Source organism: Orcinus orca, chromosome 13 (genome assembly GCF_937001465.1).
Source record: "Orcinus orca chromosome 13, mOrcOrc1.1, whole genome shotgun sequence".
NCBI classification, from domain to species: Eukaryota; Metazoa; Chordata; class Mammalia; order Artiodactyla; family Delphinidae; genus Orcinus; species Orcinus orca.
In genome coordinates this window covers 13,852,469-13,874,723 of record NC_064571.1, presented here as the reverse complement: position 1 = coordinate 13,874,723, position 22,255 = coordinate 13,852,469, and the positions used below count along the sequence as shown (strand labels likewise).

At 43.3% G+C, this 22,255-nt stretch overlaps 1 protein-coding gene and 1 non-coding gene across 10 annotated transcripts in view; both read left to right on the top strand.

Annotated features, from left to right (window-relative positions):
• The window catches only part of PTCD3 (pentatricopeptide repeat domain 3), a 30,199-nt gene extending 12,248 nt beyond the window's left edge, over positions 1 to 17,951 (top strand). For 7 of the 9 annotated variants that reach the window (XM_004271598.4, XM_049695880.1, XM_033431357.2 and 4 more), the window contains 18 exons: positions 1,547 to 1,670; positions 3,501 to 3,616; positions 4,145 to 4,215; positions 5,326 to 5,413; positions 6,026 to 6,086; positions 6,333 to 6,418; positions 7,452 to 7,596; positions 8,273 to 8,323; positions 10,441 to 10,530; positions 10,792 to 10,820; positions 11,751 to 11,857; positions 12,777 to 12,855; positions 12,954 to 13,044; positions 14,629 to 14,714; positions 15,183 to 15,331; positions 16,823 to 16,864; positions 17,288 to 17,446; positions 17,731 to 17,951. In XM_004271598.4, the coding sequence (XP_004271646.2) occupies positions 1,547 to 1,670; positions 3,501 to 3,616; positions 4,145 to 4,215; positions 5,326 to 5,413; positions 6,026 to 6,086; positions 6,333 to 6,418; positions 7,452 to 7,596; positions 8,273 to 8,323; positions 10,441 to 10,530; positions 10,792 to 10,820; positions 11,751 to 11,857; positions 12,777 to 12,855; positions 12,954 to 13,044; positions 14,629 to 14,714; positions 15,183 to 15,331; positions 16,823 to 16,864; positions 17,288 to 17,446; positions 17,731 to 17,821 (1,665 nt within the window). In that variant the 3' untranslated portion in view covers positions 17,822 to 17,951. The remainder of the gene's footprint in view (positions 1 to 1,546; positions 1,671 to 3,500; positions 3,617 to 4,144; positions 4,216 to 5,325; positions 5,414 to 6,025; positions 6,087 to 6,332; positions 6,419 to 7,451; positions 7,597 to 8,272; positions 8,324 to 10,440; positions 10,531 to 10,791; positions 10,821 to 11,750; positions 11,858 to 12,776; positions 12,856 to 12,953; positions 13,045 to 14,628; positions 14,715 to 15,182; positions 15,332 to 16,822; positions 16,865 to 17,287; positions 17,447 to 17,730) is intronic. The other 2 variants (XM_012533682.3, XM_049695882.1) reach the window with 1 other exon arrangement.
• LOC117202005 (small nucleolar RNA SNORD94) lies at positions 16,250 to 16,385 on the top strand. Its single transcript, XR_004484161.1, has one exon. It is a non-coding gene; the product is annotated as a small nucleolar RNA SNORD94 (small nucleolar RNA).
• Positions 17,952 to 22,255: the final 4,304 nt, after the last annotated feature.

Here is a 22,255-nt window from a genome sequence, read left to right as displayed (position 1 = left end):
TAATTGGACTTTTCAGATAATACTATGTAATTGTAACTTAAACTAAGTTTTTATGGCTAATATTTAAGTAGCTATTTGAATGCCTACAGTATTTGGGTGAAAAGTCTTTTAATGTTTATGGTTATCTTTGCTTACAATACTAACCTTTATTAAACTATATGTATTTGCTCTCCATTTTATTTTCCCCATTTGGTTTCTGTGACACCAGACTCTTAGATCTTTACCTCTGTGACTGTTCGTTTTTCATTTCCCTCATTAGCTTTTCTATCTACTCCTTAAGCCTTGGTGTCTTTTTCTTAGGGTTCCATGCTCAGTCACTTTCTCTTTTTTCTGTCCAGAATCTTCCTGCTTCAGTGACCCTTATACTCCATTTGGCATTCTTGTATATCTGGCTAGGTATCTCTACTTTGAACTCCAGATTGTATTTCCAGCTACCTCTGTTCTGTAGTCACGAGGAGTGTGCAGGGCCTGCTGCGTGTTAGGCCTTGTGCTTAGCGTGTCATACAGTGGTGAGCGAAACATGGGCTCTGCCCTCCTGAGTTTATTAGTGGAAATAGTAACTCAGACTCTTTATGTCTAAAACTGCTCCCTCTCACATCTCCCTACTTTCCGAAGCACACACACACACACACAGACACACCCTCTTGTGCTTCTCAAGCAGCGACTCTTGGGGACAAATTAGGTAGTCAGTGTGATTGTGTCCATAAAAATATTAGAATCCTGAACTAAGACAGTGGCAGCAGTGGAATGATCATTTGTTGGCTATCCTTTCCCCGTTAAGTTTCTGACTTAACAGTTACTCTTCTATGTTTAGCTCACTTCTGCTTAAAGCTGTCCGTGGATCCCCTGCCCCCATGGCGGGCAGCATTCGCATACCTCTGAGACCTCTTACATCATTTATCATTCACGCTGTATCATAATTATTCCTTATTTGCTTTCTCTGTTAGATTGTGAGCATCTTGAGGGTAGAGAATGACTTCCGTCTGTTTATCCCCAGTGTCTAGCTTAGTGCCTGGCATCGAGTAGTAGGCCTTCAATAAATATTTGGGTAAATTGGTGAGTGAGGTAAAATCAACATACCTTGGTAGTACTAAACGTTTAGAGTAAAAGAAGTATCAAGGATGAAAGGTTTCTGTCTTTGCAAACTGGGTGTACTGTGGCACTTTTAACCAAGATTGGGAGGAAAGTAGGAAGGATGGTTTTAGCAAGGGAAAAATAAGTTCACCTTGAAATTGGGAAGTTTGGTTGGAAATTAGATTCTTCAAGAATCTAATAGATTAAATATTTATGTTTGGGTGCTTTTAAATTCTCCGCCCCAAGCTAGGAGATCGCTAAGTAATCTTGTTTTGGAGACTGGAGAGGTTTTTTGAAATAAGTTATATTCCCTACAGAGGTATTCTTGTTAAAAATATAGTATCTGGTGCATGAAGCATGAATCGGAGCAGTGAAGTTTTATTTTGCTGTGTTGGTGATCAAAATTTTGTCCTACCCGGTTACCTTTGACGTTGCCCTGTTTGCAGTAACTTTAGCCATCTTGTTTTCCCAGTGTTTTATGCCTGAGTACTTTGAACCTCAGATTGAAGATATAAGTGAGGCTGCTCTAGAGGAACGAATCAAGCTCAGAAAAGTCAAAGCTTCTGTGGACATGTTCGATCAGCTCCTGCAAGCAGGTGACTAAGTTCATTTGCAGCCTCTCTGGGAACATGGGCTTGGCAGTGGGCCACGGTTACGTATGTGATCCAGATAAGTTATGAGTTACAAGTGCTGTGCTACTTCCTCTGCTCAGTGGCTGTGTTTGTGTTTTTTATAGTTTAATAAGTCATATTTCATGTTCTGCTTGAGCATCATTTTAAAACCGTGGGTGGGGCAGAGTTGCAACTTTGTTAGTATCTTGTCCTCTTGTGCTGTATCAGAGGCAGACAAATTATACAGCCGTTCTTCCTTAGCTTCTGTTTTTAACATCAGGTGTGTACATACTCTATTCACATTTCCTATATTCTTTAAGTATGTTTGGAAGGCATAAAGCAGGCAAAAAAGAAATATTTAAAAAGGAAAGAGCGCTAAGCTGTGGGATCAGAGGTTTGGATAGGTTCTGGCACCAGTTAGCACTGTGGTCTCGAAAGAGTCACTTCTGTCCAATCCTGCGGCTCTGAATTCGATCTGGGTGAACCTCCAGGGGTGTAGATCCAGGTGCCAGGGCTTGTAAGCTGTCATGAGAATGAACCTATAGTAACATGGAAGGCAGCAGCATTAAGTTTTAGAATCCCGAGTGCTGTTCAGTGATTTAGGAGAAAAATCAGCCAAACGTGCAAGAGATAGAAACTGGACTGAGTCACTCAATACAGCCTTAAACTCAACAAGAAACATTTGCAGAAAGCTGTGTTTGATTTGAGAATTTTGGTGTGTAGCCTGTTAAAGCTTCGGGTGTACAAATGAATTGCTGATGCAGGTTATCATTTAGGGAGGCTTTTCCCCCTACTGGTTGAGTACGATAAACATCTTAGTGCTAAGACTTGTCTTCCTTTGTTTTACACGCTGTGTGGTGTAGGCACATGCAGATGTTCAGTAAGCATTACTACAGACAGTGTGTCGAACCCGTAACCTCGACTCGTTCAGAGTAATGGAATGAGGCAGCATACTGGGAGAGGAAACAAAATTTTATTATCAGGCCCCTAATAAGTGCCATGCACTTTGCTAGGCATTGAATTATACACCTTATGAGTTGGTGTGCTTCTCGCCATTTTATAAAGGAAACTGACTACAGGTAATCTTTAGGGTTACACAGCTTTGAGATGGTAAGACCCAGTCAAGTTACACTCCATCACCGGTGTCCCGTCCACTCTGCCATGCTGTCTTTTCTGGGCTTTTAAGTTTCCTGATGGGCATTTGTATTATCAGTATATTTTCTTTAGACAAATGCAGTTAGTTTTCTTTTAAAGCACTAAATTATGTTTCATACTTCTTCCTGTTCCCTTTTCTCCCCCTTCATAAGAGTCAAGATGGGAACATAATGTTTTGAGCAATAATTTTTTAAAGGCTACTATAATTAGGCATTTATGCTAGTATTTCTAGGCAGGTATTTCAGTGAGGGCCTGGGTCCAAGTGGAATAGTTCTGCTTGCATTTGTAAAAATGGAACTGGCCCCGGGGGACGACGTGGCAGTCATTTGCAGAGGGTTCAGATTGAAGATGATAGTTAGAACCGTGAGATAATTTCTCTGGGGATATGAGTCCATAAAATAAATGAGCACAGGGTCAAACTTGATCTTGTGTTTTCTCTTTTCTGTCACACGGCACTGTTAGGGATTGTGTCCTGTCTGCATCGCTCCGCGTGTTTAAGCTGATGTGGAGTGCACACGCATCCCTCAAGAAGGTGATGACTGAGACTGAATAGGTGGCCAGGAAGGCCACAGCTCATGGAAAAGTGAAGAATTTTCATCTAGTAGGCTCTAGTTCTTGGATGCCTCAAGGTTTCTTTCCCTTTTTTCTCACTACCCACAGGAACCACCGTATCTCTGGAAACAACTAACCGTCTCTTGGATTTATTATGTTACTATGGTAACCAAGAGCCCTCAACTAATTATAATTTGCAACAACGTGAACAAGCAGAAGAGTTGGTAATGGCTTTGGCAGTGATTTTTAAAGTTTCTTTTGGTAGTTATACCTCCTCAGAGTAAGGCAGGTTCTTGTGCCATGTGTTAGGGTCGAAGAGATTTGTTCTGAGGTGTGGTGGGGCATGGTACATAGCCTGGACAAAAATGTGGAGAAGGAGACGGATTTTAACAATTGTTTTGCCCTAGTTCCCTCCTTAAAAATATTTTGACCTTGCCTGCCGCATGCAGCAAACCTTTGACCAGAAACGTTTGGACAGGCCCCTTTGTTGTTGTTACTTACAGTGATAGTATGATGTGTAAGGGACGGGGACAAAAACCCCTGGTTCCAGCCCCCTCAAAAATTCATACGTAGGTGGGCAGAGAGGAGTGAGCATACTCTACACTTTAGAAATTAATATTTCTTAATAAACACTGGGTTTCCTTTTTGCCTTCTATTGGATCTGTATTTCCTTTGCTTTTCTGAAGTTTCCTCAGAGAATGCATTCCATTGTCATATTTTGTTTTATATCTGTTGGTGATGGTTCATTTCAGGAAGAGGCCACAGAGGGAAGTAACGAGAAACCTAAGAAGAAGGCTGGTCATCAGCTTGGAGTTACTTGGAGGTGTGTTACAGCATGATTAGAACTTTGTGTTATGGCTCCGTACAGCGCGTGGAATGTTCCCCATCAGCCCCTGAAGAAGATACGATCCTGGAATATTCTAAAATGCAGTTTGTTTTCAGTGTGCAGTATAAATGTCTCAGTTGGTTTTCATATGTTTTTGGACCGTTTTTCATTAGATCTTTGCCTCCAACCAGCAGCACAAGGTTGACACCTGACTTCTTTTTTCCATCTAACTCCATGCAACCTTCATGGTATGGTTCTTTTGGTAGTTTCATCAGTAGTCCTACCTTGCAATATATACCTCTAATTCTAAAAGATTCACAGTTTTTTATTATGTTAGAATACACATGCTAGAGCATAGTTCTAAGTTCAGACTAGTGGCCAGCAAACAGAAGTATTCACTTCCGAACAAAAGGTGAATATCATTTAACATTTCAGAATTAAAACTGAGTAGAAGCTCTAAATAAAAGAAAGGTATTTCATATGGATGTCTGAAAAAGGGAAGCTACCATTAATATCTAAAGTCTTTTTTGAAGTGATAAAATGAATAGAATCAAAAATTAATTTTTTTCAGTAGATAGTAATAATTTCTCATAGTGGTTAAGAGCATTGACTGTGGAGCACCATTTTGGCCCAAATCCTGGTTCTGTCTGATTTCCAAGACATACTGGTAACAGGGAGAATCAAGGTACAGCGTGATTTGTATAACATAGCACATTGATAGGCTAGAATAGGACAAAGGATTCTAGAGGCACCGCTTGTCTGTGGTTGCCTCTGGGGAATTGTATCCAATTGAAAGAGGGTGGGGAAACGTCACTATGTACCCTGCTGTGCAGTTTGCTTTTTGTTTAATACCTTGACTGTATATTACACCTTTTCAGTCCTGGTTCTGCCACTTAGCCTGTAAAGCCTTGGACAACTTGAGGTCTTTGAGCCTCAGTTTTTCCTGTTTTCAAAATGATGATAACCATGTCTTCCACTCTGGGTGGCAAGAATTACTTGGAATTATACACATAAAATGCTTAGCACGGTGCCTGGAACATGGTAAGTTGGTGGCTATTACTGGTTTTTCCTGTTTCCTCTGGTTCACATTTACTTTCTTGTGTCTAGAGCAAAAAACGATGCTGAGAGAATCTTTGCTCTAATGCCAGAGAAAAATGCACATTCCTACTGCACAATGATCCGAGGAATGGTGAAGGTAACGTTTGTTTTATATATCTTTTTTTTTTTTTTTTTTTTTTTTTTTGCGGTATGCGGGCCTCTCACTGTTGCGGCCTCTCCTGTTGTGGAGCACAGGCTCCGGACGCGCAGGCTCAGCGGCCATGGCTCATGGGCCCAGCCGCTCCGCGGCATGTGGGATCTTCCCGAACCGGGGCACGAACCTGCGTCCCCTGCCTCGGCAGGTGGACTCTCAACCACTGCGCCACCAGGGAAACTGTTTTATATATCTTTATCTTCCCCTAAATCAGCACTTCTCAACCTCAGAACTGTTCACCGTTGGGCCAGATAATCTGCTCTTGTGGAGCTGTCCAGCGCCTTGAAGGGCGTTGAGGAGCCGCTCCTGTCCACTGCATGCCGGTGGTGCATCCTTCCCGCCCCAGCTGTGACAGCCAAAATGTCTCCAAGCATTATTCGGTGTCTCCTGGGAAGCAGCGTTGCCCCAGTAGAGAACCACTGCACGGAGGATACGTTTCTTGAGAATGAGACCATATCTGTTTACTACTGTGTTCCCAAACCCTAGAGCAGTCGATATGCACATATTTCTTAACAAATTTTATGATCCTTAATTTTCATACTTTCCCTTTTCCAGCACCGAGCTCCTACGCAGGCATTAAACTTGTACACTGAATTATTAAACAACAGACTTCGTGGTAAGTGTGTTTGGAGAATTCCCCTCTGTCCTTCCTCTTCTTTCCTTCTCTCAGGCATCTATAAAATCTCAGGATTTTACCTCAGTCATTTGTTCATTCTTAATCTTTTCCTGTGGTATTGGTGATTGAAGCAGGAGTCCAGAGCCAGAGAAAAGAATAGTTTTCTAGTTTTGTAGACATGTGCGCGTGTCTTTGCCTTTAATCTTCAACCCCAGATTTTGTTAAAGTAGTTTTCTTCTTTTATAGCTGATGTGCACACCTTCAATTCATTGATAGAAGCAACAGCATTCGTGGCGAATGAGAAATCAGAAGAAAAATGGAATAATATACTGGTAAGGAGGAACTCTCACTTTGTCTTCTAATAGGCCTAAAATATTCTTTGCTAGGAGTACGTGGGTTGGAGACAGCATTCACTGAGCATCTTCATGGCAGTCACTGTGCTGGGCGCTCAGCTCATGGTGACCTGTTCACACCCTTCCAGCAACCCTGTAGTTTACGTAGGTGTATCTGACATGTGACCCAAGCATACAGCTCGAATCCAGGAAGACCTGGGTTGCTCTGTTCACTTATTTCTCATAATGGTTTTTTCATTAAAATGAGACACATTTATTGCAAAAATTTATTAGCTAAGATTTAAAAAATTGAGGGGCTTCCCTGGTGGCGCAATGGTTAAGAATCTGCCTGCCAATGCAGGGGACACAGGTTCGAGCCCTGGTCCAGGAAGATCCCACATGCTGCAGAACAACTAAGCCCGTGCGCCACAACTACTGAGCCTGTGCTCTAGAACCCTTGAGCCACAACTACTGAGTCCACGTGCCACAACTACTGAAGCCTGCGTGCCTAGAGCCTGTGCTCCACAACAAGAGAAGCCACTGTAATGAGAAGCCCGTGCACCGCAACGAAGAGTAGCCCCCGCTTTCCAAAACTAAAGAAAGCCCACAGCAGCAACAAAGACCCAATACAGTGAAAAATAAAATAAATTAATTTTTTAAAAAGATTGAAATCACTGGATTGAAGTGACAGGAATAGAAACCGTGTTATACCATACTGCGCATGTATGTAAAAAAGGAAAAAACGCAATCCATTCTAGTCTGCTCTCTTGCTTCAGTCTCAAACTCACTGGGCCGCTAAAGACAGTTGGACACCTTGATCACATGCTGTCAGGGTAACTGATGGAGGGGCTTCTCTAAGGGGCAGAGATACTCGTCCTGGTAGTTACTAGATAATTCTGAAATGGGGGATGTATTTATTAATCTACTTTAAACGTAGGCAGAGACCCCAAGTCTTTTTTAGTATGTTACATTAGTTTATTGGATAAGTTACCTACCAGCCATAAAAAATACTTCCTGCTTTTGATTCAACTAGGACCTGTTGAAACAAATGGTTGCACAGAATGTGAAACCCAACCTACAGACTTTTAATACTATTCTGAAATGTCTCCGACGATTTCATGCAATTGGAAAATTGCCAGCCTTACAGACCTTACGGGAAATGAAAGCCATTGGAATAGGTGAGGATGTGTCCTGGTGTCCCTCACTGAAGACAGTGCTGACCAGAGGTTTCAGGTCCAGACAAGCAAAAGAGAGACTGTAAACTCTTTTGCTGTTTACATAGTATGTTGGGAATTTCCTTTCCACCATTTAGCACATTTTAATTACGTGTATTTACTATGATGGGAACTCTTTTTTATCATCTTTGTGTTGTTTATAGGAAGTTACATTCTTTTAGTATTTTAGGTACTTTTTTATGGATTTCTTAATTCTAGGGAGAATTGTTCTCCTACAGTTGGCTGGTTTTAAACTTGTGACATTTTCTAGCATAATTAAGTATTTGAACCCAGTTGTGTGCTAGTGTGTTGTATATTTTTCAGTAATTACTTTATTGAAGGATGTTTTGGGAATCAATTCACTTTGGTATGCTTTAGTTTTCTTAAATGAAACTCATTGTGCATTGGCTGTAATAGGTGTCTGGACTTTCTAAGAGGGATTCAATCTCTGACACCTTTCCATCTTTACATTGATCATATGAGCTAGCAAATGTCTTTGTTCAGAGGAACAGAAATGTATCTTTTACTTAAATACCAACATTAATATGTTTTTAGATCAGTGTGCCTCAGTGAGCTGTATTTTGTATAGTTGTGTTTGACTTATTTTATTTTTTTCCTCTATGTACCTGGTAATAATAAGAACCCTCGCTTGCAACGTATCACTATATCATACAGCTGTTTTATCAACATGGTATGTATGTCATTATGCTACTAATTTATGTAGAAATTAGGCTAACTTCACTGCTTATGAATTAAGACTAGACAGTTCACAAAATAACATTGTCTACAGCCTGAGCAAACCGTTATTCTTGAGGAGAGTAACATCTTGTTTGTGATGTAAAACTTGAGCTGGAGGGGAGGGAGGTCATTAAATGTACTAACAAGGATGGTGGGGCTTCCCTGGTGGCACAGTGGTTAACAACCCGCCTGCCAATGCAGGGGACACGGGTTCAAGCCCTGGTCCAGGAAGGTCCCACATGCCACGGGGCAACCAGACCTATGCGCCACAACTACTGAGCCTGCGCTCTAGAGCCCGTGAGCTACAACTACTGAACCCATGCGCCTAGAGGCCATGCTCCGCAACAAGAAAAGCCACCGCAATGAGAAGCCCACGCATCGCAACGAAGAGTAGCACCCGCTCACCGCAAGTAGAGAAAGCCTGTGCGCAGCAACGAAGACCCAATGCAGCCAGAAATAATTAATTATTTTTTTTAAAAAAAGAAAGGATGGTGTACAGTTTTGGTCAGGAGAAACTAGTCTGGAGTTCCTTTTGCTCTCCAGAGCTGTGCTGTCCAATACAGTAGCCACTTAGCCACACATGGCTATTGAATTAAAATGAAATAAAATTAAAAATTCCTTCATGGCATTAGTGCTCAGTAGCCGCTCATAGCTGCTGGCTACATGTTCAGCGATGCAGGTGCAGAGCATTCCCATCCTTGCAGGAAGCTGCTGGACGGTGCTGCCCCACAGTAACCTTAACTTTCTTTTGAAACCTCATGGGAGAACCTTGAGGCTCTGTTTGTCACCTAGTTTTAGGTCAGCTGTGCTCTATTGAATGGACTTTGGAGCAAGGCACACCTGAGTTGAAATTTCACCTCTACCATTTACCACCTGTGTCAGAAGGAACTGGATACCTTACCTGAGTGATGCCATCACGGTGTAATGATGAAATGAATTATGCACAGTGTCCTGTCCTGTGCTTGGAAGGCAGGTAGTAGGCACTCACAGTCTGTTGGTTCCTATCCATTTGCCCCAACCTGAGAAAGAACCTCTGGGTTCAGAAATGACAATTCTAGTCCTTCTGTCCCGTGGTAGACTTTATGTATGAAAACAACAGAAAACCTCCATTATCTGTTTTGGAGGGCTAGTTTTACAAAATTCACATTCTCACCTGTCGGGAAGTAAGGGCAGTTAACTGACTTTATCTTGAAGACAGGTAAACAGTTTCCATGGTAATTCTGTCTTCCAAAATTTTACTCAACTTTGGTGTCATTTTGCTGAAACTGTTATTTCTGACCCCAAAGCCTATTCCATTTCTCCTCAACGTCACATATCACTTTGGTTCCGTTGCTAACTAAAGTCATTGGTACTTGTGCTTCCTAAGTAATACCCAGGGCCGTGGGGGGAGAAGTGTTGGTGTGTCTGAGGGATATAAATTGGCTGCCTGTAATAATAATTTCTAGGAATTTACCCAAAGGAGAAAGCCTAAAATAATGAAGAAATGATACATATGAAATAGGTTATTATAAAACTAACAGAATAATTAGGATTGCCAACAAATGAAAACATGCTTGAGGAACTTCAAAAGTACATCTGTGCTGTCATGGAAAGTATATTATCACTTGCATATGGATAAGGTGGGGAAGGGATGTGGATTAATAATGTGAAATGTTTAACTGGAAGTGTCATAGGTGCATTTTAATTCTACAGTTTTCTTTTTCTTGGCTCTCATCCTGGTTATATTTAAAAGGAGCGCAAATGTTTATTAGCAAAAACGTGTTTGTTTTCTAAGTATGCAGGCTTAGTGAGGGTCTGTCTGTGTCCCGTTTCAATGCAAGTCGACCTTGTGAGGAGCCTAAGAAGGAAGGATGGAGTCTTTGTTGGGAGCACCTGTAACTGTCCCAGGTCTTGGGGAGAGCTGCAGTCTGTGCAGAGAGTGCGCTCGTTGCTCGAGCAGGGATGTGCCCGGCCAGCTCCGTGCCTTGGGTGGAGGAAGGAGAAATGCGGCCTTAGGACTAGTTCTGCACACCCGGTGGTTGTACAGGAAGTGAACTCATGAGAAAACCCAGTTGCCTTCTTGTTCTGCAGAAAACCCTTCAAAAGGATCGTCCCTCATCATCTATGACATCATGAGTGAATTAATGGGAAAGAAATTTTCTCCAAAGGACCCGGATGACGGTATGTACAGAAATTGCTTGTATAAGACAGAGAGCCCTGTTTTCCTGACTGCCGGGTATTAGAGCCTTGTGAGGACAGGGTTTAATTTAGCTTAGTGATTCCTGGAAGCTGCATGCTTCCTGTGCTTCCCCTCCTGAGTTTTTACGCCGTTAGGTTTGTCTTACACGTTACCAGTTTTGTTGCCAGGATTTTTATTAATGTTACTGACTTGAAAACGTTTTATCCATAGTAACCAAGGCTCTTGTGAACTTTGATTTTCAGATATGTTTTTTCAGTCAGCCATGAGGGTTGTAAGTACAATTTCTTGCTTAGCTTTTGTTTTCCTTTTTTCTTTTATCCATCTCCTAAATTCATCATTGGGGAGGTGGGGGTTCTCCCTGATTCTCTCACTTCCTGACTCTTACTTATATTCATGTCTTTAGTTCTAATTTTTATTCCTCTTAAATCTCTACAAAATCACAACATTCCTGCCCTGTGTTTATTGTATACATTTTCTTTTTTCATACCTTTCTTCAGAAAGTAAGGTTTGAAAGTAAGGTTTCAGAGTATTTCATATTTGCCTATTGGTAACTTTTTAAATTGATGGTTTTTAAGTTTGGTTTTTCATCTTATCATACTAATCATAGGAAAATTTTCAAGCAGTTTCAGAATGAATTAGCATATCCTATCATTCCCTAAGGAAATATATTATTATATACATATTATTCCCTAAGGACAATTGTTTTACATTTTAGTGAGTGTCCTTCCAGGTTTTCTCCTTTGGTTATTCAGACATGCACGTCCAGATTCTTCATTTCCATGTTATCTTGTTTGTTGACAGCAGTACCGTTATTTCACAGGAGGGAAGGACTTCTCCTGTGGGTGGGTTTTGGAGTTATTTCATGGGTTTTTTGCCAGTATAGTGATGCTGGAGTGAGCACTCCAGCTGTCTTGTGCATGGCAACCAGGTGTTTTCATATAGTTACTAAATATAGGTATAATTACTAGATTAAGGTTATTTTGTTTTAAATTTCACAGAACTTGGTGATTTGTTTTGATTCCTCCCTCCCCCCCATTTTCTTGTAATTCATTTGCTGTCAACCAATAATAATGTTAAATCAGCATAGATGTTTCCGCAGGTAACTGTACTTCTTTATATAATGAGCTCTTTATGTAATGAGCCACTGTTTGGCTGATAAGGATCGCAGAATGATGCTTATTTACTACTTGTAAATTTTCAGTGCTCATCTCTCAGAGATCTAGAACTTGCTTACCAGGTCCATGACCTTTTAAACACTGGAGACAACCGGAAATTCATTGGACCGGATCATCGGCGTTATTTCTACTAGTAAGTGTATTGGAAATGTATCCTTCTGCATTAACGGAGCACCTGTATGCAACCAGTAGTCAGTTCTGCCAGTGGGAGGCTATTGGCGGCCTAATTTTAGGCAGCTTGACCCTGACTTAACAGTGTAAGTTAATTGAACACTTGAAGAGTCAAGCAGTGGTAAAACTGATTTGTCAGACTGAGATGTCTGCTGTGTATCTTTTAAGCTGTTTTTATTTGTGACACTTTGGGGGTTTTTGTTGTTGTTTTTGTTTGTTTTTTGTTTTTTTCACCGCACAGCGTGCAGGATGTTAGTTCCATGACCAGGGATCTATCCCGCAACCCCTGCAGTGGAAGCGTGGAGTCTTAACCACTGGACTGCCAGGGATGTCCCTGTAACACTTTAAATCCATATATCTTTTCCCTGTAAACCCTCCTATTTTATGTTTTTGAATTCATAGGAGGGTGGGTCCCTAAAGATTTCATTGCAGCCTCATTTGTTTTTGAAGATGAACATGTTGGAGCCCAAAGAGACTCCTTAAATGGGTTTGCTTTTAAACAGAGAAAAACCAGAACTTAAGGAGGCAGACTGTTTATAGGTGTGTGATGGTTCTCTTCTATGTGGTCCAAATCCTCGCTTTACGTTGAACGCTTTTAAAATGAATAGGAGATCTGCTCTCTCCTCACCATGAGCTGAGAGTATAACCAGGAGGTGGCATCAGTGACTGGTTGAGGATTAGAAGGTGTTAACTGGGAAGTCCAGAAAGCACAGTTAGCAGCACCTCCTGGGTCCAGCATTGGCCTGTGTAACTTGAAATTGTGTGTAACTTACTGTCTTTAAATTTTGTGTAACGCGTCATCATATGACTGTGCTGTAATTTTGTCATTCCCCTATTAAGCACGGATTTTAAACTAAACATGCTTTCTTTCTCCATTACAGTTCCAAGTTCTTTGGTTTGCTTTGTCTAATGGAACAAATTGATGTCACCTTGAAGTGGTATAAGGACCTGATACCTTCAGTAAGATGATTCATTACTTACCATTTATCATTGTAGATGTTTGTGGTTGTCTTTACTGAGTAACACTTAAAAAATGTATTTGTATTTTTCTGAATCAGGTATTCTTTCCATATTCCCAAACACTGATAGATCTTCTCCAAGCATTAGATGTGGCCAATCGGCTAGAATTGATTCCTCAGATCTGGAAAGGTCAGTTTCAGCTTATGTGTCCCGACCCATCTCATTTTGTCTTATGTTTTGATTAACAAGCATGTTAACACTGTTAGGGAAGAAAACTTCCTTTTTTTTTTTTTTTTTAATTTATTACTACTCTTTATTTATGTTTTGGCTTTGTTTGGGTCTTCCTTGCTGTGCGCGGGCTTTCTCTAGTTGCAGCGAGAGGGGGCTGCTCTTCGTTGCGGTGTGCGGTCTTCTCATTGCAGTGGCTTCTCTTGTTGCGGAGCATGGGCTCTAGGCATGCGGGCTTCAGTAGTTGTGGTACATGGGCTCAGTAGTTGTGGCTCGCAGGCTCTAGAGCACGGGCTCAGTAGTTGTGGCGCATGGGCTTAGTTGCTCCGCGGCATGTGAGATCTTCCCGGACCAGGGCTCAAACCCGTGTCGCCTATGTTGGCAGGCGGATTCTTAACCACTGTGCCACCAGGGAAGTCCCTAAAACTTCCATTTTTGACTAAATTGAATGCAGTAGTTGAGGTCTACTTCAGGGTCATTTGCTCATGTTACATATTGGATTGCGTGAGTGACAGTGTAGTAGAAAAGACCTAAATTGGTTCCTTTGTGACAAGAAAAGGCTGGGTTTTGTGCAGTTGTGTGACATCAGTGTTAATTACCTGGGACACCCAAAATATCAACCCCCGAAGCCTGTACCGTTCGTTCCTCTATACCATGTTGCATCACTGTGCTTCAGTAGCTAACCAGGGGCTTCTCTGGTGGCGCAGTGGTTAAGAATCCGCCTGCCAGTGCAGGGGACATGGGTTCAATCCCTGGTCCGGGAAGAGCCCATATGTCGCAGAGCAAGTAAGCCTGTGCGCCACAACTGTTGAGCCTGCGCTCTAGAGCCCGCGTGCCACAACTGCTGACACCCGAGCACCTAGAGCCCATGCTCCGCGACAAGAGAAGCCACCGCAATGAGAAGACCACGCACCGCAAGGAAGAGTAGACCCCGCTCGCCGCAGCTAGAGAAAGCCCGCGTGCAGCAACGAAGACCCAACGCAGCCAAAAATTTTAAAATAAGTTAAATAAATTAAAAAAAAAAAGTTAACAGTCAGTGATACTCAGGTTTCTAAGAAACAGCCATGACTGTGGGTTTGTGTGTGTGGTTGTGTGTAAATTGGCTGCAGAAGATGCTGTATGTCATCCACTAGGTGACTGATCATAAACTCAAGTTTCCGTCTGCCTCAGGTTGCCTTGAGACAGAGACTATAGCCCCGCCCTCCTACCTTACAAGGCTGCTCTAATGATAGTGTACAAGGACTACTGACGGTTCCCACGTGCTGTAGAGCCGCGTGGAGCTGGTGGCTGCTGGAGTGTGGTGCACGTGCCGCGTTAACACTTGCCTGGGAGCACATCACTGGTGCTGGCTTTCACTGCTCATTTGTCCTTTCCTACCATGAATCCTCCTGCTAGTTTTCTGGAATCCTGGAATACATGTCAGCAATGTATGTTCACCCCTCCAACCAAATATGGGTGACTGCTGACAGTGGACAAAGGTCAGCCAAAGAGTCTTGGTTTTACATGCCAGTGACCACTTCTCACTCTGTTCTTTTTTGTTTCTAGATAGTAAAGAATATGGTCATACTTTTCGCCGTGACCTAAAAGAAGAGATTCTGATGCTTATGGCAAGGGATCGGCACCCACCAGAGGTAGGCTTGTGTTGACACTCAGGTTTTGCTGTCGTTATTAGGTGTATACTAACCAGTGTATCCTCTAATACTGACAGCCGGTGAGGGTCATTTCCATGGTTTTACCTATCATTGTGGAGAATTCTGCCATCTAAAGTCACTCTTATTCCTCTAGTCCAAAGCAAGCAGCATGAAAGTGGATCCTCTCGATCCTGACAGTTAATAGCAGCTTGCCTTCTTGTAAATTTCTCTCTAAAAAGAAAACCCGTAGTTGGATTTGAAATATGTGGCTGATCCCATTATTACCCCAGGGCAGAGTGCTTTGCTTTTTTTTTTTTCTTAAATACTGTATTACTGTGTGCTGCACATGTGATGTGTTCCAACGGTAAAATGCATTGCTTAAAAATTTTAATGGTCCTATGGAGTCTCCCGAACTTAAATTCTCATAAAACCAGTTGGGCATTTCTGCTGACTCTCAGAGCGTCTCAGCTGCAGGTGGCGTTTGCTGACTGTGCTGCAGATATCAAATCGACTTACGAAAGCCAGGATGCCAGACAGACGGCTCCCAGTTGGCTGGCCAGCTCTCTGAACCACATAGCCGTCCTCTTCTTAAGGGCCGGGAGAACCCAGGAAGCCTGGTGAGTACAGTACATGCCACACATGTCACTGGAAGCATCTGTACTTGGATCTCAGAGAACTTTTACCTGGTCGTTAGAGTTTCTCTAATTTGGCTGCACACTGTGTAGTTTATCAGGAGACAAACGAGTTTTCTACGTACTGTGTTTTCTATAGGAATTTCCAAATACCAACTAAAAAAGCAAACTTGGGCAAGAGGAACCAGTATACATGATGAATTTAAGAGAAGGTGTGGTTCAGTGGGCTCATTCTCTTTCCGTTTTTGTTTTCTGTATTTGTGGGCGAGTCACTTCTCCGTTCACTTGAGTAGAACAAAGTGATTAGAGAACCTTAATTTTGAAAATGTTTTGGTCATTTGGTTTATTCATTTCATGGATACTTCTCCGCCCCCCACCCCCCACCCCTCAGCTTAAAATGCGGGCTGTGTACTGGGACTTCCGGAACCTGGCATTTTACCAGTTTACTAAACCTGGCCTTGACTAGAACCCGTCTTTGGTTTGTGCCACTGTATTCTAGTTCTGTGTGTTCATCAGCACTTCACTCACATACTAATTTCTGGTGTTTAACTGTGAATAGAGACATTATGCGTAGTCGTTTTTCCAAAAGTGGAGAAGTCAGTGAGAGTCCTTGCTAGGGGCGGTTCCGATGTGTATTGTTTTGGATATAACCGTGTGTTGGTGTTAAGAGCCAGTGACAGGGCTTCTTGTGCCTGGCTGTTCACTAGAGAGGACCGTAATTTGAACATGATGGTCAGTCCACGGTGTGGATGTTTGCTCTCTCCACGAAAGGCTGCTAAAGGTTTTGCTGCCTCCTCTGATCATAACTGGTGGCAAATCACACAGCCGGCTACACAGCTGCTGACAAACATTTGATACTTGGACTTGTCGACTAGGGCAGGTTGACACACGCTTGTTATGAATCAGGCTGTGATGATTGGCGCAGGGGTACGGACCTCAGCTGATCATGGGAGCTGAGTGTATGTGTTTGTCCTTTGTCCTGCGTGTGGCAGGATGACGGCAAGCACTTACACGAGACTGATGCCTTAATCTGAGCCTGCTCTTCATAACGTCGTTTTAGGACACACTGAGCTCACACTGGATTGTAAGAGGAAAGAGATCAAATTGTATTTGCGTCCCTCTCTTCCCACTGCCCACATAATATCATACATTCCCTCCCTGGGGGGACAGAAGTGATCCTCTGGAGGATATGCCCCAGCAATTCTCAACGCTGGCAACAAAGCAGATTTGCCTTTGAAATTTGTAATGCTATGTGCATATATGAAATTTGGGAAGAGGGGGCTGAGGCACCTGGGGTGATTCTGATGGAAAGATAGGGCTGGGAGCTGGTGGAGCTCACAGACGTGTCTCCAGGAGCTTCCCCTCTGCTTGTCAGGAAGGACACTTGGTCTCTGAGTCCAGGAGAAAAGCTATGGTCATTCGGTTGCCTTCTGTTCTATTAGTATTCATAATCTTTTTCCTATCTCATCTTAACAGGAAAATGCTGGGGCTTTTCAGGAACCATAATAAGATCCCTGGGTAAGTTCAAGTTAACAGGGCTGCCTGGGGACATCCTGGATTAGCCACATGCGTTTAACTCTTATTGGGGGAAGGGGGTTGGAATTTCCTCACGTACCTCAGCCATGGCGATTGGGCACTTTTCTGTTAGGCAGGTAGGTGATCGGTCACTCCTACCATCTAAGGCACCCTGAGGCAAGTGCTGTTTTTTTCATTCTGTGCTCAGTGATCACAGCACGCTGGGGATACATTGGCTGGATCCTCAGTGAAGGCATAATGAACCAGTGTTCATTATTTATTTGGCCCTTTAAAGTCAGACTCCATGTAACTGTCTGCAAAGCTACTGTTGAGGATTTTACGACTGATCTTTGTAAGGTACTAGATTTTGTATGTAAATCTTTGAGGGGTTTAGTTGGGGAATGTTGACATTTTTGCCTTTCACAGGAATGAGCTGCTGAATGAGTTTATGGACAGTGCAAAAGCATCCGGCAGCCCTGCCCAGGCCATTGAGATAGTGAAGCTGGCAGGTGCCTTCAGCTTACCTATTTGTGAGAGCCTCACCCAGAGACTAATGGCTGACTTCACCCTCAGCCAGGAGCAGAAGTAAGTGCGTCCTGTATCATCACCATCAAGGAAAGTTATGAAAATGGAGCAGACCATTTGTCTGTCTGCCCATTCAGATGTTTGTAGCTTTCTACCCCCTGAACTTCCTTTCCTTGCAGAAAGTCAGGATTTAACGATATTTTTCGTTTGTCATAAAAGTCAGGGAGGCCTATAGATTTATTTGCTGGTTGGAACCTTTCCCTTTGTTGCTTTAGTGCAGCTGCAGAGTCCCCCAGCCCCAAGCCTGAGTTGCAGTGTAACCCTCCCATTTATTTTTCTTACAGGGAAGCCCTGGGAGATCTAACTGCATTGACCAGTGACAGCGACAGTGACAGCAGCAGTGACAGTGACAATGACGTCGGCGAAGGCAAATAAAAGTGGTCGAATCAGGAGCTACTGTGGCCTAGCGTGGCTGTTGTGATTACACTTGAGAACTGAGATGTTAGTATTTAATTGTAATGTGAAGAAAACAAGAGAATACAGATTTGGTGAATCTTGATAACAACGCTCACTTGTTTACGTTTAATTCCTGAACTAAACCATCCATGCCAGGGTTCCCACGTGAACAGAAGGGGCACTGCCGTTTTCATTTCTTTGGACACACGTTGTGATGTTAAGCTCCGCACAACTGCAGTGTCTGTCAGCTGATGTCGGTGTGGTTTGCCCCTCCCCCAGTCCCCTCCATTGGGGACTGTAGCCTTTGTTGGCTGATGCTATGACCTGACACTTCCTCCGACTCAGAAAGCGTCTAAAGGAAGTTTTTGTACAATTACATCACAGTTGATACTGGGTCAGTAGTAGCCAAATTCAGGGATATTTATATGTGGGAAATTATTAATCTTAGAACTGATTAAACAACATCAGGAGTTTAGGCTGCACAGCTGGGAAGATGAAGACTGGAAATAAATACTGTAACTGAGGTACGTATGTATGCATTTCCATTATTTTTATAGAATAGCCCACAGCCTCCCACTAGGCTTGGGGCTTGCACGAGAGTTTCATCTCCCCCTTTCTCTCTGTGTGAGTGCTGGCACCTTCAGTTGTGCTGTACTTAAAGTGGCCTAAATGTATGTGATGACAAGAGGATTGAAGTGTCTTCTTGACATAATTGTGTATTGCTGGTAATCGAGTAGGTCGAGAACCTCTACTCCAGCCTCTCTCATGACTGGCAAGTGGTCTGGGAAGCAAACAGGAGCTTGTGAGGCTTGCAGGAGCTTCACAAGGGCTTCTAGCGCAGGCTGCTTAGCTCATAATCTGATCGCCAGATCTACCCAGGCATCCCAGGAGTTCTCGGATGAGCAACTTCATCCTTACCCTGCCGGGGTTGCCATTTATGGGCTACTGTGTTGTACATGTGTCTGTAACATGTGCCTGTCCCCATCTCCATTTGGCTATCCTCTGGCCAGGACCCAGTCAGTCATACATCCTCAGAAACCTAAGTATTGACTCATGTTTTCTCCTAGATCACCAGAATTTAAGACATCTAAGTGAGAGACAGAGGGCAGGGGAAATGACAGCAACTAGCTACTTAAGTATTCATGTGCATCGCCCCAGTAGCCCCTTGACATAGCAAATGAGCAAAAGGGATACGTAGGGCAGATTAGCCTGTGATCTTGCCTTAAAACCTGCAAAGAGAACTTGGCTGCCTGGAAGCTTCTGTAAACTTGGCCCCTCCCTTTCCCTCTGGTTCATCAGCACCTGGAAATGGCTGATTCTTCTGGGCCGAGTATGCATTCAGTGCAATCCTTACAGATGGAGAACACTTACATTGCCAGGGAATCCTGCCAGAGAACAGTCCTCAGCATCGTGCTTTGCAGCTATGGCGTTGATGGGGGAAAGGTCCATCTGGGCTGATGGCACGTGAATTTGTAGTGGACTTTCCAAGTGGGTGATGTTGTGGCCATGTGGTCTTAACTCTGTGCTACAGACATTCCAGATTCCTATTGTGGGCAAAACAACTGCTTCCAGCTTTTCAGAAAAAAATTAAGGAAGGCCTGTAGGATTGGTCTCCATTCTCTCTTTACCCTCTAATAGTATAAGGTGTTCTGTTTTTCTATGCCAAAGTTAATAACCTATCAATTTTGGTTTTGGTTCAGTAGAACATTTGAGTACTCTTAATAAAATGGATTGTCTTACATCCTTCAAACTGCAGGGTTTGAAATCAGTTTTTGCAGAAGATGACTAGAATATTTTAATGAAATGGATTAGAAAATTAAGTACATTGCATATGTTCAAGTTGTGTGACATTCTTACAGCACCACAGATATATGCATATTGATAAACACGTATAAGTGTACCTGATGGCGATGTAAATTATTATCCTGCTGGTAAAAGGACGTGCTGTAAGATGGCAGTCACCAGGAGTGTGGATGGGCAGGGCAAGGTTTACAGAATCACTTAGATTAGATCTCAGTGGTAGAGTGGCAGTTTACCCGAGAAATGGGCATACTTTATTCGGTTGATTAAGGCGGTGTGCTAGGACATGGAGTGAGCAAATGTAAGGTACACAAAGTGGGGGGTGAAGGAGGCTCCAGCCTGGCCCAGGAAGGAGCCTAACCTGTAAAAGAATGTTGTCTAGGGCCTTTCCTGGACAAAGTAACCATCACCCATATGATCACCTTCAACATCAAGATATTGTCCTTGGACTTCCCTGGTGGCACAGTGGTTAAGAATCCGCCTGCCAATACAGGTGACATGGGTTCCAGCCCTGGTCCGGGAAGATCCTACATGCTTCGGAGCAACTCGGCCCGTGTGCCACAAGTACTGAGCCCCGCAAGCCACAACTACTGAAGCCCACGCGCCTAGAGCCCATGTTCCACAACAAGAAGACACCGCAATGAGAAGCCCATGCACCACAAGGAAGAGTAGCCCCCGCTCACCGCAACTAGAGAAAGCCCGCACGCAGCAACAAAGACCCAACGCAGCCAAAAATCAATAAGTAAAATAAATTTATTTTAAAAAAAAAGTTGTCTAGCCGACCTGCATAGCTGTGGACTTTATAGAAGATTTTAGAAGGAACACTGGAGATCAAACCCAAGTTTACAGAGCTCAGCAAGACTTTACTCTTGAAAACTGAGAACGTCCAAGAGAAGTGAAGGTCACAATAGAACTCATCCCCAGGAAAACCTAAGCTTTGCCGATACCAGCACCATCTTTTCCCACAACAGCAGCGCCTTTGCTGGCTTGTGCCCCCAGTCCCTCCAGAGCCCCTCCTCTTTCTTCCTGAGACCCCAGGGCAGCGTCCGTACAGCTAACCTGGACCAACCTGTGAAACCGTGGCACCACCCCCTGTGGAAAAGGGTGGCGTGCCCAGGCAAAGCCCCTCCTCCTCAGTGCTCCCTCTGCTTTCTCAGGTCCCCCAGCCCCTGAATGCATCCGCAGGGAGGAAACCAGGGGAGCTGAGCCGAGCCCTGCTTCAGGTAAATGGTGCCCACTGGACCTGATGAGTGATTTGCCTGAAATGTAATCACTTTTTATTTCCTGTTTATGTTAAATTATCTTCTGCACTGAGTTCAAATTACTTTAAAAGTGGTGGGACAACTAATTTGGGACTTGGAGACTGCTTTTATGCAGAACCTGTTAAGAAAGCAGAGGGTTTAAGTCAATACTAAGGAACACAGAAGTACCGTGCCTTAAAAAAAGAGACTGCCTAATTTACATTTTACTTACTTTGCTGATTTAGAAACTTTAAACAACATTAAGGCAAATATCAGGGTTTTAATGATTCCACCTCCTTGAAGGTAGAACTGAGAACCCACGTAAAGGCTCTTTAGGCCCAAGTGAAGGCCCTTTTCACCTAAGGGGTTGCTGAGTGATAGCTCAGGAAGATGTGACTCTTACTGGGCATGAGGAAGAAAAATCAGGGTCTGGACAAGCAGAGTCCCCTTTCAACATCATCTTGTTTCTCAATATGCAGTGAGGGTTGGGGAGGTTTGCTAAAGGAATACTAAAATTGAAAGCCAGTGGCTTTTGTTATTTGATTTAGAGAGCTGAAATAAACCGCTCAGTATTGCTTGCTTCCTGTGAGCTCAGATAATCACATCCGAAGGAAGTTATTCCTGGGCTCCTAGAGAAATTTACTTCCTTCTAATCTGTAATGTTTTACACATTTCCTGAGTAAAATAAAAATTATGAACACTTCTAACATGACAAACAAGTTAGTCAGCTTTGCAAGTTAATGTATTCTACAATTTCATGCTATTCCAAAGGGAAGAAAGGCTTAATTTAGAACAGCCTTATTATCTTCTAGTCAAAGCTTAATGGCCCACAGGTGCCGAGAGTACCTCTACCTGCAGAGATTAAGGACATCACACAAAGTGTGTGTTCCAGTCAGAAACTAGATGTGCTGAATTAAGAATCCACTTAGGAGGAACATAAGGACCGTTAATAACACCAAACGAACCACTGGGTCCCCAAATCAAAGGACGTCGGGCGCCATGCAGACCTGAATGTAACCATCAGGAGCCGGAACAGGCCTGCAGAAATACATAGACAACCCTTTCTCATGATTTCCAGATATGCTGCTCAGATAAAAATGCCTCTTCAGTAATCTGTTTATGAACACACAAACCTCAACAAAAAGGACTTCCCTGGTGGCGCAGTGGTTAAGAATCCACCTGCCAGTGCAGGGGACATGGGTTCGAGCCCTGGTCCGGGAAGATCCCACATGCCGTGGAGCAACTAAGCCCGTGCGCCACAGCTACTGAGCCTGCGCTCTAGAGCCCGTGAGCCACAACTACTGAGCCTGCGCTCTAGAGCCTGTGAGCCACAACTACCGAAGCCCACGCACCTAGAGCCCATGCTCCGCAA